Source organism: Leopardus geoffroyi, chromosome A3, assembly GCF_018350155.1.
Source record: "Leopardus geoffroyi isolate Oge1 chromosome A3, O.geoffroyi_Oge1_pat1.0, whole genome shotgun sequence".
In the NCBI taxonomy this organism is placed as follows: Eukaryota; Metazoa; Chordata; class Mammalia; order Carnivora; family Felidae; genus Leopardus; species Leopardus geoffroyi.
The window spans coordinates 38,685,179-38,701,194 of NC_059336.1; the positions used below are offsets into that span (position 1 = coordinate 38,685,179).

Sequence of the window (16,016 nt, forward strand, 5' to 3'; positions counted from 1 at the left end):
AGACTGCCAGCATGGTCAAGTGAGGGCACTCTTCCATATTGCAAACTTTTGGTTATATCCTCACGTAGTGGAAGGGATGAGCCAACTGTCTGGGACCTCTTTTATAAGAACACCGATCCTATTTATGGAGGGCTTCATCTTTCTGACCTAATCACTTCCCAAAGGCCTCACCTATTACCACCATCACTTTGGGCATTAGGTTTCCAATATAAATTTGGGGGAGACACAAACATTCAGACCATAGCAGCCTCTTCGGTAGCTTGTCACTTGATCATATTTCAGTTCTACCCATAATAACCTCCAGCAGAATTCACCTCACCTAATTCACCTTACCCAGAAGAATGTCCTCTTAGAGGGAGGGATCCATTTTAAATGACTCCCAGACTGACACCATGCAACACAGGCCACCCATGTCCATGGAAAACAGGCACTTTTCCCTGTTAGAGGAAAGGAAGCTTGTTCCCAGCCCAACGTCTAGGCACAACTACTTGCCCTTGAGATTTGTCATGCCTGATTCAGATAGTTGTCTACTGTGTCCTCATGTTCAGGAGAACTGGAGAAAGCACTCCCAGAAATCATAAGGGAGAAGAGCCAACAAAATGAAGCATTTAAACTCCTGTACGTAAATGTCATGTCCGCGAAGTTAAAAGTCAAACAACAAAATTAGAAGAAGTGGGCCAAGATTTTGACAACGTGCAAAAGAGCAAAACTGCACAGTCAGGATAGTGTGATGTTTCTCCATCTTTTCTTCTTTATCACTGCTTCCTGTGGTATTTTAACATTGCATATATAATAACCACCTGTTTATTGAGGTCATGGATATCTGTACCTTATACACAGAGTAAGTTATCTACCCTCCCTCCAAGAACAGGTGGTCACTGTCGGGAGTAACATCATCCCTGCTGAGAATGCGTAGGGTAGTAATTACCTTTCAAGAGAAATAGATGGTGACTAGAAGGGGGCACAAAGGGACTTCTTAGGTGCTGTCTATATTGTTTTTTTTTTTTTTTATCTTGATGCAGTTTATACGTGTGTTCACTTTTTGAAACTTCATAGTGTTCTATAATTACAATTTGTTTCCTTTTCTTTTTTTTAAGTTTATTTATTTCTTTTGAGAGTGAGAGAGAGACAGTGTATGCATGAACAGGGGAGGGGCAGAGAGAGAGGGAAAGAGAGAATCCCAAGCAGGCTCCATGTTGTCAGCACCCAGCCCAATGTGGGGACTGAACTCACAAACTATGAGATCATCACCTGAACTGAAATCTAGAGTCGGTTGCTTAACAGGCTGCACCGCCCAGGTGCCCCAATTTGTTTCCTTTTCTATATGTATGTTATAGTGTATGTATAATGTATATGTTTAGTGTTTGTACAGCGTAATGAAAATCTTACTTTAAGAAGTAGATCCAATACACAAATAGACAATTAAAAGCAAGCAAGAAAGAAAGAAAGAAAGAAAGAAACAAGAAAGAAAGAGAAAGAAAGAAAGGTAAATGGCCAATGAACCTGTGGAAATACTCTGCCCCAATAATCAAAGAATGTTTAAGACACGGAGTTCCCATTTTTTGCCTGATTGGCAAAAGTTTAAAAAAAAATCCCATAGTTTCAAAGGAGTAAAGGGCACTCTTATAAACTGTTGATAGAGTATATTGGAAGGCAATTTGAAAATGTATCAATAGAAAACCATGTAACTCAGCAATTTCATTTTGAGAAATTTTGCCTTAAAATTTTTGAATAAGTGCTCAAAGATGTATGATCAACAATAATCAGTGCGATATGTTGAATAATAGTAAAAACTGGAAAAAATAAGTGAATTTCCAACAATAGAAAATTGATTAAATATACTTGGTAGGTCTGGTTACCATAATGTTATTTAACCATGTAAATATCATAAATGTAATTTCTTAGCACCATGATTGAGAGCAGAGGCTCTGGGTTTAGTTTGCTTCGGTTCAAATTCTAGTTTTCCCCTTTGACTTGCTAGGGCTTGAGATAAACTCTGTGCCTTCCTGGCCTTCAGTTTTCTCCTCTGTAAAATGGAAAATAGATTGTTAAGAGAATTAAACAAGTTTTATAACAGTATGTATATCATGAGTACATTTTTAAAAATATATTTTACTTGAATATTTGCATGATACAGATGGTTATACTGTATTTTGTATTTAATTTCTGATTCTTCCACAATGTTCTCATATTTCTCAGGTCAGTTATTTCCTTAAAAGTCAACAAGAGATGGGGCGCCTGGGTGGCGCAGTCGGTTAAGCGTCCGACTTCAGCCAGGTCACGATCTCGCGGTCTGTGAGTTCGAGCCCCGCGTCGGGCTCTGGGCTGATGGCTCAGAGCCTGGAGCCTGTTTCCGATTCTGTGTCTCCCTCTCTCTCTGCCCCTCCCCCGTTCGTGCTCTGTCTCTCTCTGTCCCAAAAATAAATAAACGTTGAAAAAAAAAAAAGTCAACAAGAGTCTAAAATGAAGGCACAGACTTATGAAAATAATTCTGACACTTCTAAGACGTGCCCACTAAATCAGACCAAATTTTCCGGTCTACTGAAAGGACCCCGCCACAGGCTATGTGGATTCTTGAGCTTAAACCGCTGGCTCTCAAACTTCAGCTCACATCAGAATTACCTGCAGGGCTTGGAAAAACACAGGTTGTTGGCCCCACCTACAGTTTCTGGTTCAGCTGGGCTGGAATAGAACCCAAGATCTCACATTTCTAATGACTTCCCAGGTGATGTTGATGCTACTGCTCTAGGGACTAAACTTTGGGAACCACTGGAAACTATGTTGCATGGCCGCCTTTCTTGACCAAATTAGTCAAACGTTTTCCAAAAAGGCAATGGTGTTTTACTTTATGTGGAGTGAATACCACATATGCCTGGGAGCGGAGGAGTATAAATAAAAACTGTAAAGTAGGTAAGAGGCAAGCCAGAAAATCAGAAGCAAGTTGGTTTTGATGTCTGAGTGCATCCTGCCATACATTGCTGGTCTAAATGTCCAAATCCAGGAACCGTTAAATTCAAGCAAAGGAAAGAGAAACTTTTGTTTCCTTTCTTCCCCCCTCCCCCACTTTTATCCTATAAGGGTGTTTCGTTTCTCTCTCTCTTTCTTTTCCTGGGTAAGAGCAAATGTGTAATAACAGTATATGATTTGAACACATACCCTCTATAAGCCCTTTGTGCTGCTGGCAACTGTTGGTCAGAAGTTCACTTCTAAGAAAACACATTCATGAAATTGTGGCAAGACTAACTCTGCTTCAAGCAAAGCTCATCTCTACTTAGAGACTTCTCTTCCTTTGAAAAGGAAAGCCTTGTGCTTGATTCAGCTCATCAGGGAAACCTGAATAGTAAACATACCTCAAAACTGCCTAGTGCAGACTATTCACTCAAGTCATAATTGGAATTTTAAGAAGTAGCCTTCAAACAGCTTCATCTTAAAAACATCAGAAGGGACATATTAAGTTAGGAAATGATGCGACTGGATAGAATAGGAAATTATTTTCCATGTTCAAGCTTCGGGTGTGATATTTATGTTAGTTGTAATGTACCAATTTGCTGAAATTTCTATTTCTCAGTTTGAGAACATGATCCTAAATTGTTCGATAATTTTTCTCCCTCTTTATCTTCCTGGAAAATTGTCTGCTATCATTTCATTCAAATTATCATGGCTCTTTCTGTGTTTCTTTCTCAAATATTTGTGTCTAGATCCAGGAAACGTAGTCTCACCAGCCTGAACTATTGAAATAGGGGCCAGCCTGAATCTGCAAAATGTCTGAATTAAAGCAATTTCAAATAAATATCATCTTATGGCCTTAAAGTTCCTATGAGATTGAGCAGTTTCTAAGAAATTGCTACTAAGTAGAGATCTTGTTTTCTTTTTTAAAAAAAGCAATTTTAATTAATACCATTTTATGCAAATCAATGCTATAAACATGCTTTAAAGCAGTGGATTTGATTAAATAAGCTATAAACATCCCCACATCAATTAGCTGTACCTTCTTAATTTACACAGCAAAACCCTTCTTCATAAACAGTGCCGGCTCCTCTCCAACCAAATTATTGTAAATTCTGATTAATGAGATTTCATTGTGTTTCTCTTAAGCCTCTTTATTTTTCTTTAAGGGTATTTTTAACGGGAGACAGACTCTCAGGGGAATTGTTTGGGAGTAGGAAAATGAAAGCGTATCTCGGTTTCTGAAAGCCTTTTGGTAATTTCCAGATACCTGTTATAGTTCTGACAAGGTAATTGCCCCTCTCTTGACAATGACAGAAATTACAGCACAGCCAAATTGCAACGAGCAGAGATATTTCTGCAAGTGCAGATTTGGCCTTGTAGGTTCAACAGAGCCAAGTGAGCATAACAATTCAACAAGATATCCCAATAATTTTATGTAAGTATAATACTTTCCAGCAAGGCGATGCCTGGGATGAGTGAACAAAGTTGAAACTCGGAATTTCAGAATATGTGCGTGTTCCTCCACCCTCTCTCCACCCACACAAATAGGATACGATGCGATGCATGAAGCCTAGAGCTTTTTAATAACCTGCCAATCAATGTGTCTGCACATAGGCTGAGGGGTCAAGACTGGACACCAGTTCTCCTGGGTTCCACTGAAGAGCTCTTGACACTACCCCATACTATTCATAACTAACATCAGAGACCATCTACCTCAAAGTCACCCAACTATTCCAGATGCCCCCTGTTTTCGTACTGCCTGCAGGTCACAAACACTTCGTACAATTTTAAGTGGTCAAAAAAAACAAAAATAAGAATAATATTTTGCAACATGTGAAATTATATGGAATTCAAATTTCGGTATCCATCAAAGTTTTATTGGCACACAGCCACAGCCATTCTTTTGTGTATTGTCTATGACCACTTTCACTTTATAATGGCAGAGCTGAATAGTTGTAACAGAGACTGTCTGGCCCACAAAGTCAAAATATTTTCTGTCTGGCCCTCTATAAAATGTTTGCTGTGTAGTGAGCACTCGCCATCATAGCAGTAGGGAAGAGGAGTCCTCTAGATTTATTAGCAATTCTTCAGATTTCCAAATCCAATGCACATCAATGTATATCAAAGTTTTGTCTCTTTTATTTCATTTAGACACACACAAAAAAAATCCTGTTATATCTAAACACACTAAGGATACAGATTAACTTTCATTGACACCAGCACCTATATGTATCCTTTATAGTCACTGATATCAACTTGAGGAAGACCAAGGACCTTGTCAATGTCTACTCTTAACTTCCCACATTCAGGTCCCCAGTTCAAACAAAGTGGCTCAGATGTGGGCTGATATCCATGGCACAACTGGAACAGCCAGATGAGCCCGCTGGCAGGTTGTCATGACAAATGCCAGTCTGCTCCTAGATCAAGTCTAAAGAACAATCTACAAACAGGATATTCTGGACAAAAAGTGACTACAGTCACAATTTGAAAACTAGTCTTCACGTGTACCACACAGAAGACATGGGGTGGTGAAACAGGCTTGTTAATAACACCCACACCCTTTACTATTATTAGTCAGTGTCAGTTTGAAGGCCAGCAGTCTTTATGTTCTGACTAAAGAGTATGAACCAGTCAGTATCAATAAAAATCCAGCAGAAGTATCCAGTCTATAAACATAATATCCATACTTTCTCCTGCATCTAATTTTTATTGATTTGACTGATGGTGCTAAGCCCAGTGTTTGGCGCATGAAAATACCATGGAGAGAGCTGGGAAGAGGATACATCCTGCTTGTATTTGTTCTTTTATTCACATAGCAGGTTTGCAGTATCCCATTGGATAAATAAACCTTCAGGATGAGAATAAATGTCAATATATGCACAACGTAGCAATTTGGAGATCCATTGTCACTAGCCAATTTGCGGCTGTTGTTGACCTTCAGAGACTGAAAAACAGAAACAAAACCAAAGTCAGAGAGAAAAAGAAGTAAAAATTACTGTGGATTTATTTGTACCTTTGGTTAGGACTATAGCTATGCTTTCTTGGGATTTAAAAAAAAAAGTCCATATTTACATAATAAAGACAAAATGTTGACTATAATTTCTAGAACCACTCAAGCACTCAGACCACCAACTGCAGCTTGACATGACTCAGGCACCTCCACCCAAATTGGGGTATAGCCTGAATATTTACAAAAAGCAAGCTTATTACGTTTTTGTGACTGCTTTGTTTCCCCAAGTCTTCCTACATTTTTATTTCTTCAGTGTGAAGAGCAGGAGGAGGAAAGTAGCACTCTATTAATACAAATAAGCCATACTTCTCAATATTCCTTAATGGACCATATCCCACCCAGACAGCTTTGCTAACTTTGAGAAGCATGGCTTCCTGAAGTAGAAAATGTCTAGCAATCCTGAGACTCTCTCATATCTGTTTATGAAATTTGAGCCAGGAGCACCAAACAGAGAAATTCTATGATAAGGTGGGTTGGGGGTGGGAACTGTTGTTTTCTATAAATGAAGATAAGCTCCTACGTGCAAAACCACTCATAATTCATACCTCAGCTGTGAGACGTCTGGTCATAGAAACTGGTATATTTGAAAATTAGTTTACTATCCACTTGACCACTGGAAATCCAGAAGAAGGCTGGATCTGTAGACCTAATACGGATACCTGCATTTCCTCTCTTCTCCCTCTCCTTAAGCCAGGGCTAATGATAAAGACCTCATAGAGGGCAATTTCTCAGGTTGTTCTTGGACACACCCACTTCTTATTAGTTGGTTGGCTGTTTGATTGCTTACAATACATTCCACATAATCCTAAGGACTTTTGGTGATGCAACTGTTACAGATAAAGCCCTGGGATGGCAGATTTGGGTAAGATGAAGGTGGAGAAAGACATCACAGAGAGTCACCATGAACTTCTACTCACCACTTCTGGGTGACTGGGCCAGGACACAGTTGTCACCCAAGTCTCTGGGAAGGAAAGGCTCATGGGGAAATTTACCAAGTTGGCAATGTTTGGGCACCTTTCATCCTTGCCAGTGACTTCTTCAGGTATGGGTACTTTCAAAGTGGAGCTCCTTAGGTACTTAGACACCTTGTTGCCCTGGCATCACATGGCTTCTTGACCTTCTTCCATATGCAGTCCCCTACTCTGGGCTCAGTTCTGTCCTTATACTCCATCAAAAGTCTGCATGCTACTCAACAAGCACCTAGTGTGTGTTAGTTCTGCACTAGTCTCTATGGTTGCCAAGACGAACATCTGCACACAGTATTGGCACGCTGAGGGCTCTTTCTGTAGTAGAGAAGATGGCCCCATGAATGTTCTTAGTTCACAACTTCATAAGTGCTATAATCATTACATGATGAAGCTTTTGTGATCTCAGAAGAAAATGACCAAGTGTGCCTGGAGAAGTTGAAAACACCGCCTGAGGGGGCGCCTGTGTAGCTCAGTCGGTTGAGTGTCTGACTTCGGCTCAGGTCATGATCTCACAGTCTGTGAGTTTGAGCCCCGCGTTGGTCTCTGTGCTGACAGCTCAGAGCCTGGAGCCTGCTTCAGATTCTGTGTCTCCCTCTCTCTCTGCTCCTCCCCTGCTCATGCTCTGTCTCTCTCTGTCTCAAAAATAAATAAAAACATTAAAAAAAAAAAAAAAAAGAAAACAGCACCTGAGGAAAGACATCATGTTAGATGGATGTCAAAAAGTGAGTGGGAGCTGCAAGAAGACCATTCTATGTGGAGGAAAAAAACAGTCCCAACATCAGGGAAGCCTAAACAGTACTTCTCCCAACCTCTCTGGAAACTTCCAGAAGAGTTAGCCAGAGGCCGTTCCGTTATTTAGCAGAAGAGCTGGGCCAGAACCCAAGGATGTCATGCCCAGGCCAATGGCCTGGTCACTATCTATCGTGGGGTCATTCCCTTTGGATATAGTCTCTGTTAGGTAAAAACAAATGCAATGAGTGATTATGTGCCCATGTCACATCTTTAAATTTTAGTATTTCTTTTTTCTCTGTATCTTTGATAATAAAGTTTTAAATAACAATTTAAGTTTTAACTCCCCTCCCCCCAAGCTTGAGTAAAATTGATTCTGCTAGAATACTTGTTTTACTATGGTTTCTGACATTTGGGAGGATAAATGAATTCTGAACTGAGAAGAAAGGCCAGCAGCCATCTGTTGTATGACAGTGTGACCTCTCAGGAAGGGCAAAGATGATACATGAAATGTGCTCTTTCATATTAAATGCAAAATAAAATTTTGAACTCACTAGTCAATGCCTTCTCAAGTTCAACCCTTCACCATTTTAGCACAAGAATCAAGCTAATTTACCAATTTAAATAAAATTCTGATATCACACTCTGTATAGTAAAACATGTTGACCTTTAGGTTGAAAAAAGCATGTTTATAAGTAATCCTGAATGTGCTAACAATATTCCTCTAACTTAAAGCTGAGTTAAATCTGCTTCTGTGTTCTGTGGTTGCAAATTACGTACCTCCACTTGTACATTTTTGTGTTTTGTCCAATGAATCATCTCCAGCAGCAGTGTCCAATAAAAATATAATGCAAGACATATATGTAATTTAAAATTTCCAGGAGCACCTGGATGGCTCAGTCAGTTAAGTGTCCGACTTCAGCTCAGGTCATGATCTCATGGTCCATGAGTTCGAGCCCGGTGTTGGGCTCTGTGCTAATAGCTCAGAGCCTGGAGCCTGCTTCGGATTCTGTGTCTCCCTCTCTCTCTCTTGCATTCCCTCACTCTGCTTGCACTCTGTGTCTCTCTATCTCAGAAATATAAATAAACATTAAATTTTTTAATTTTTAAAAATTAAAAAATAAATGAAATAAAATGAAATAAAACTTCTAGTGGCCACATTAAAAAAAAGTTAAAAAAAACAAGTAAATTTAATTTCATTATGGGTTTTGTTTGACCCAATATATCCAAAATATTATCATTTGAACATGTAATCAATATAAAAATATTTGTGAACCATTTTACATTATTTTTGTTATTGTTTTTGTGTTGTTGTACTAAACGTTCAAAAAATAGTGTGTATTTTACTCTTACAGGACATCTCAGTTCAGACACTAAATTTTCATTGGTTAAAGTGAAATAAGTAGAATATAATCCTACCCAGATAATAAAGTTGTGTTCAGTGGAAAATATTTTACAATGCTTCAGTTTTTAAGTTTAAATAAAGTTAACTAAAATTAAGTACAATTTAAAACTCTATTGCACTAACCACATGTAGCTCGTGACTACTATATTGGACACTGCAGATCTAGGACAGTGATGGCAAACAGAAAAATATGAGGATCATTAACATTTACTCTTAGTAAGGCATGAGCGATTCAGTATAAGAAGGAGTCAGAGCATAAGCATATAAAAGATAGCAGAATGGTAAAACATGAACTTTGGAGTTAGACTGGATTATCTCTGTTGGTTTTTATCTGTGACCTCTTTACACCTTGGTTTTCTAATCTATAAAGTAATGATAACTGCATTATTGGGCTTTTAAGATTAAATGAGATAACTTGAATGGTAACCTTTGAAATCTAGCACACTCCAAAGGTTCAATAATTTATAACTAGATTTACTACTGTCTATAGATGTCATGGGATCTGTTTGCATTTAAGTGTGGGGCACCCCCTGGGAGCGTTACAATTTAATTAATCACTTGAGGGATGTAGGGTGAGGGAAGAGAAAAATTGTGGTATTTTTTGTAAGGTTTTATTGCATTATCAATATTTATATATAAAAGTACGCCAGTTGTTAAGTATTAGATTTTCACAAAGCAAACATACCCATGTAACCAGCATCGAAATCTAGAAACACAACATTTAGAGAATCTCAGGTCTCCTCGTGCTCCCAACAAAATTAACCACTATCCTGACTTCTAATGAGAGAGGGTGAGTGGGGGAGGGGCAGAGAGAGAGAGGGAGACACAGAATCTGAAACAGGCTCCAATCTCTGTGAGCACAGAGCCTGATGCAGGGCTTGAACTCGGCAACGGCAAGATCTTGACCTAGGCCGAAGGTCTTAACCGACTGAGTGCCCCAGGCACCCCAGTTTCTAAACTTTATGTAAATGGATTCAGCCTGTATGCATGTGTAAGTGTCAGACTTCTTTCACGCAACAATATATTTGTGAGATTCTTTTCATTTTGTTGTGTGGGGCACTATTGTTCCTTCCTGTGTTTAATTCTGCTCTGTAAATATCTCCACAAGGCATTTAATTCCTTCATTCTGCAGTATGTGAACATTTGGGTTGTTTCTTGATTGGGGCTGTGACAAATATACATACATTCTCACACATGTCTTTTGGTGATGCACTGGGTTTCGAGTTTTCGATCTTGTTGAGAGAAGGGAAAACTGACTCATCCTATCATTTCCTGTGCAGGAAGTTTGGATAAACACAAAGAGTTGGAGAACCTTGTGGCTGAGTTCCTGAATGTAGAAGCAGCTATGGTCTTTGGGATGGGATTTGCAACTAACTCAATGAATATCCCAGCACTAGTTGGAAAGGTGAGAATTTGTTAACATAATTGTCTTCTTCCATGTGTCTAAGAATTACAACTCTGGGCAGGTACTATTAGAAGTATGGCTGAGAAGGTCCTTTTTTTTTAGGAAAAGCTGATTGGATGTCCAGCTTTCTATTTTTTTTAAATTTTTTTTAATGTTTATTTTGAGAGAGAGAGAGAGTGAGAAAATGAGTGCAGTAGGGGCAGAAAGAGAGAGAGAGAGAAAGAAAGAGAATCCCAAGCATTCTTTGTGCTGATGGCACAGATGTGGGGTTCGATCTCACAAACCGCAAGATCATGACCTGAGTTGAAATTAAGAGTCAAACATTTAACTAACTGAGTCATCCAATTGCCCCTGGATGTCCAGCTTTTTAAATAAATATAACAGCTTAGTCCAGCAAATCTGTTCATAATGATATTTCAGTTATAGAATTAAAGCCCTAGATGTGGGTCACATCTCATCTTTGATGATAGTTTAGCAAAAACAGTTAAATTTTTAGGTTCCCAAGTCCCCAGGTGCAATGCAGAAAACACTTATTGGGCATTTATTTGAACAAAACATTTTGCTCATGCCACTCATTTATTCATTAACAAATCACTTGTTGAGAAACTAGTTTGCCCTCATATAAGGCAAGATACAGGACAAAGATGAACAAGATCTGTGCCTTGTAAGTTTATGTAGTTTACAGTCTGGTGGGGGAAATGATACACCAAATAAAATAGGATGAATGCCACAGAAAAGGCATGCACATACATGGAGAAAAGCAAAAGAGTTGCTTCCAAGCTCTTCTTAAGAAAGGCTGAGGTGCTCGTGCAAAGTGTGTGACGTGAGAACTGAATCTGTTACTTGTCTGTTAAGTTTTTTTCTTTAAGGTAAGGAAGAGATAGCAGCATGCATAAAGCACTGAGCTTTGGAAGAACTAGAATATAGGGTAGTGGATGATAAGGAGACTGGAGAATAAGGCAGGTGCCAAATTGCACAGAGCCTTGTAGTTCTCCTTGAGTGTTGGAAATTCTTTCTGAGGAAAATGGGGACATTGATTGGCTGCGTTTAAGTAAGTGCCATAATTAGATTTAGGTTTAAAAAATCTGATTCATGACAACTGAATGCAACATATTATCTTTGATTGGATTCTGCACTGAAAAAAATAGAAGGAAAGAAAACATCTATAAAAGACATTGACATCATTAGGACAGTTGGGGAAACATGAATTTGGGCTGTCTCTTAGATGATAGTACTATATAAATGTTGGCTTTCTTGGGTGTGATCATTGCATTGTGATTTAGCCAGAGAACATCCTTGTTCTTAGTAAGTACATGCTGAAGAATTTAGGGGTGAGATATCATCAGGTTTATAAGTAACTCTCAAATGTCCACCAAAAAATTATAAATACACACATACTCATCTAGAGTATTGTTGGCTCTTCCCCAAAAAACTTACAACACTTCATGTGTGAACTTTCTAAAGTATGAGCAAGAACTCAAAGCTTCTGGGTGGCCACAAAAACAAATGGCCACCATAGTTTGTCTCTTCATTTTTTATATGCTGGAACAATTTTATAGTTTTGAAAGTTTTAAATTAAAAAAGGAAAATAAATTTACAACTGTAATTTATAAGAAGTAAATTTGATTGATCTTTTTCACTTGCCTCAGACTGAATTGCCATCCATACTTTTCCAAATGCAAAGTTTTTAACTGGAAAGCATTGATACTTTGGTCTACAATGATGTCAATACAGAGGAGAATGAGAATAGGAAAACAAGAGCTTGAAAGACCCTGCAGAAAAGACCCCTCCCCTCCAGAACAAGAACACCATATCCCAAATAATCCAACGCATGATTGAGGAACCCCAGCAAATCCACAACCCACCCAAAGTATATCCATTTTCCTGCCAAACATCAATTCTTTAGAAAATGCTAGCTGGCATTTAACCAAGATCTTGAATGATCTTCTCTGATGAAAATCAAATGCAAATGATTAAAGATATAATCCCTTAAAATAATCCCCATGTTCATCAGCTAATTGTCTACAGGATTTTACCCATATAGACACCAGGTAAAACTCTTGGCCTTTTAAAATGAAAATGGGTTTGAGGGATGTCTGTTAAAGGTCTTGAAGTGTCGTTCTATTTCCACATGCTATTTTTCTTTAATTTTATTTATTGGCCTGTGCTTTGTGTGTTTGCTTTCTGAACAGGGATGCCTCATTTTAAGTGATGAGTTAAACCATGCATCTCTCGTACTCGGGGCCCGACTCTCAGGTGCAACCATAAGGATCTTCAAACACAACAGTGAGTATCAATGCATCTCTCCTGACATATACTGCTTTCTTCTAGAACATGCGGCTTTGTCCTTGCCCCATTTGAATGGGGGAACTTAGCCTCATGAAACACAATTATGTTTATTTTCACTACTGGCTTGTTAACCTCTGCTGACCTTAAACAAATGGTTGAAGTGTCTTAAACACCCAGATTGCTAACTGTAACCCAAACACATTAGTGCCACTGTTATTTGTGGTCTTACAGTGCAGCCTCTGAAAACATGACTGATCTCTTAGGACTGACATTTAATCATCAGAAGTGTTATAACTCTCCCTTTTCTATAACTCTGCCTTAGGAAAGTTTTAAGACTTAAGTTTTATGTTATTGTCAGGTAAAAAGTGGTGTTCTTCCTTAGAAGAACTCCTTTCACTATTCCCACCCAGCACATGCTTACAATCTACTAGGAGAGGCAGATATGTATCAAAGTAACTGTATTGTGGGTTAAGTAGAAAAAGGGCCACAGCAATATCAGGCAGTGATTAAGAGTACAGGCTTTGGCCAGTGGACCTCTTCATGCTCACCAAAATGGCTAAAATAAAAAAGATGACAACAACAAATATTAGCAAAGATATGAAGCAACTCTCACCCATTGCTGGAGGGTACAATTATACAACTTCTTTGAAAAACAGCTTGGCAGTCTTATAAACATATCCCTATGCCATGATCCATAAATTCTTCACCTTGGAATTTCCAGCACATGTCCACAAAAAGGCTTGTACAAGAATGTCCACAGCAGATTTAGTCATAATAGCCAAGACTGGAAACAACCCAAATATCTATAATAGGAGAATGGAAAAGATCTGTTACATTCATATAATGGAATATGATTCTCTGATTTAAAAAAAAAAAAAACAGAATAAACTACTGATACCCACACCATGGATGACTCTTCAGAAAAATTATTTTTAATGAAATAAACCAGACACAAAATAGTATATAGTGTATGAGTTTGTTTATAGCAAATAAAAAACAGACAAAACTAATCTATGGTCATAGAAATCACAAAGATACTTGACTCTGATTGTAGGGGAAGGAATTGGTGAGAAGAGGCATAAAGGAACTTTCTGGGGTCATAGAAATATTTGATATTTTGATTGGGGTGGTATTTACATTCTTTTTAAAATCATTGAATTTTACATTTAAAATATGCCAACTTCCTCATAAATAAATTTTCTTAAAAATATAATTGTTATCATACAATATCTTTGGTATTAAAGAAAAAAGTATAGGCTTTCTCCCCCCCCCCCACCCCACCCAAGCATTTGTGTCCTTGTCCTATAGCTTATTAGCATGTGGTCCTAGTCAAATTATTTAACCTTCTTGGATCTCAATTTACTTATTCCAAAAATGATAATTATAATGCCTGATTCACTGATATGTAAGTGAAGGCATATAAAGTGCTTAGCACAATGCCTAGCAGTGAAAACTTCCGAGTCACTTGTACCTGTTGTGTTATTGTGATTATTATTATCCTCATCATTTTCATTGCTAGTGCCACCAAAGGATAGTAGAAAACATTATGATGACCCAGAGGAATGCAAAGATCATTTCACTTTGGGGATTGCATGAAATGGATAGTATTTGCCATAGACTTTGAAGGATTAAGAGAATTCTGATCAGGGATATGGGAAAGGAAATTTCTAAACAAAATAACCTGGAGTGTGTAAAAAGCAGCAAGACCTCTAGTGTGAGGCTGAACTACTGGAGAAGAGCTGAAAAAATAAGGTCTTGGCCAGTTAATGAAGAACCAATATGTTATATGATATATATGTGTATGTATTTATATACATACATATATATATATATACACACATACACACATATGTGTGTATATATATATATGTATAGGTATATATGTATGTATATGTATATATATATACACAAACTAAGATATATGTACTTCAGGAAGCGACAAAAGGTGTTTGGACAGTTCTGCTTCATTCCATGCTGATCTCTGGATGAATTGGCTTTGTTCAATGACTTTAGTAGCCCTCCCTTGTGTCTAGTGGCAGTGAAAACAAAGGTATAAGCTTTGATTTGAGATAGGCTTTGAACAGCCTCAGAAGGAAAAGACCCATCTGCTTATGGATTGTAAAGATCAACTGTCCCCATAATAGTTCTTGTACACCTTCACTATCCTGCATTTGTTACTATTTGGAATTTAACCCAAATTCTACCATTCTCCAGATTTCCCTTGGCGGTCTATAGAGATGATGATAGAAAGATAGATGACACATAGATAGATAGATAGATAGATAGATAGATAAGCAGACAGACGTGTATATACTCAACTGGGAGACTAAACGTTTTCTTAAACACTAACCAAGAATTTCCTACTCTCCAGCTTAAGACTTTATGGTAGTGATTCTCCAATGATTCCCCCCCCCTGCCCACCTCCCGGTATTTATGCCTTGAATAGTCCCTTCCTGGATTGTCTCAGGATTGGTTTATGTGATTGAAAGAATACAGTAGAAGTGATGATATGTCATTCTTAAGGCTAGGTGTTAAAGGCTTATGGCTTCTGCCTGTTCTTCTCTCTGGCATCACTAGTGAGGGCACTTAAGCAGCCTATACAGAAGAACTGAGGCCTCTTGCCAACAACCACGTGAACAGGATATCTTTACTGATCTTCTGGCTTCACTCAGGCTTTCAGATGACTGTAGTTCCAACATCCTGACTGCAGCTCACAACTTTCTTGAGCCAGAACACCCACCTAAGGTTCCCAAATTCCTAACCTGCAGAATCTGTGGATAATAAGTGTTAATTGTGTTGGGGTAATTTGTTACGTAGCAATAGATAACTAATACAGCTTCTCTAGCCGCCATTGCTGGAGCAGAAGCTGGACACCCAAGTGTCATTTCCTACTTCTTCCTCCTTTGAATCTAAAATGAATGACTCAGCAGACTCGGAGTCCTTTTATGCCACTTACACACCTGGTCACTGGAAAAGCAGCCAAAATGACTTGCAGGACAAGCCATTGTTGGTCTACATAGAGACAAGAAACTTGAGAGCTTGTAGCACATAAGCCAGGAAGTGAAACTGGTTTCGGCTAACGCTTCTTGAGACAATTTCTCATGGCCAACATGGCGAAGGAACGTCAGGCCCTGACCCGCTATGTTAACAACCCTTCCTTTTGAGGGGAGTGGGGCAAGGGATGGCTTGAATTGATTCTTTTCCTGCTGGCTGAGGCTAAAATATGAATAGAAGAGATAATCATCCCCTGCATTCCAATCC

General features: G+C 38.5%; 1 protein-coding gene across 1 annotated transcript in view; it reads left to right on the forward strand.

The window, feature by feature from the left end:
- Window positions 1–16,016, forward strand: part of SPTLC3 (serine palmitoyltransferase long chain base subunit 3) — a 134,796-nt gene that overhangs the window by 52,240 nt on the left and 66,540 nt on the right. The window contains exons 5-6 of the mRNA XM_045445325.1: window positions 10,342–10,466; window positions 12,659–12,752. Of these exons, the coding sequence (XP_045301281.1) occupies window positions 10,342–10,466; window positions 12,659–12,752 (219 nt within the window). The remainder of the gene's footprint in view (window positions 1–10,341; window positions 10,467–12,658; window positions 12,753–16,016) is intronic.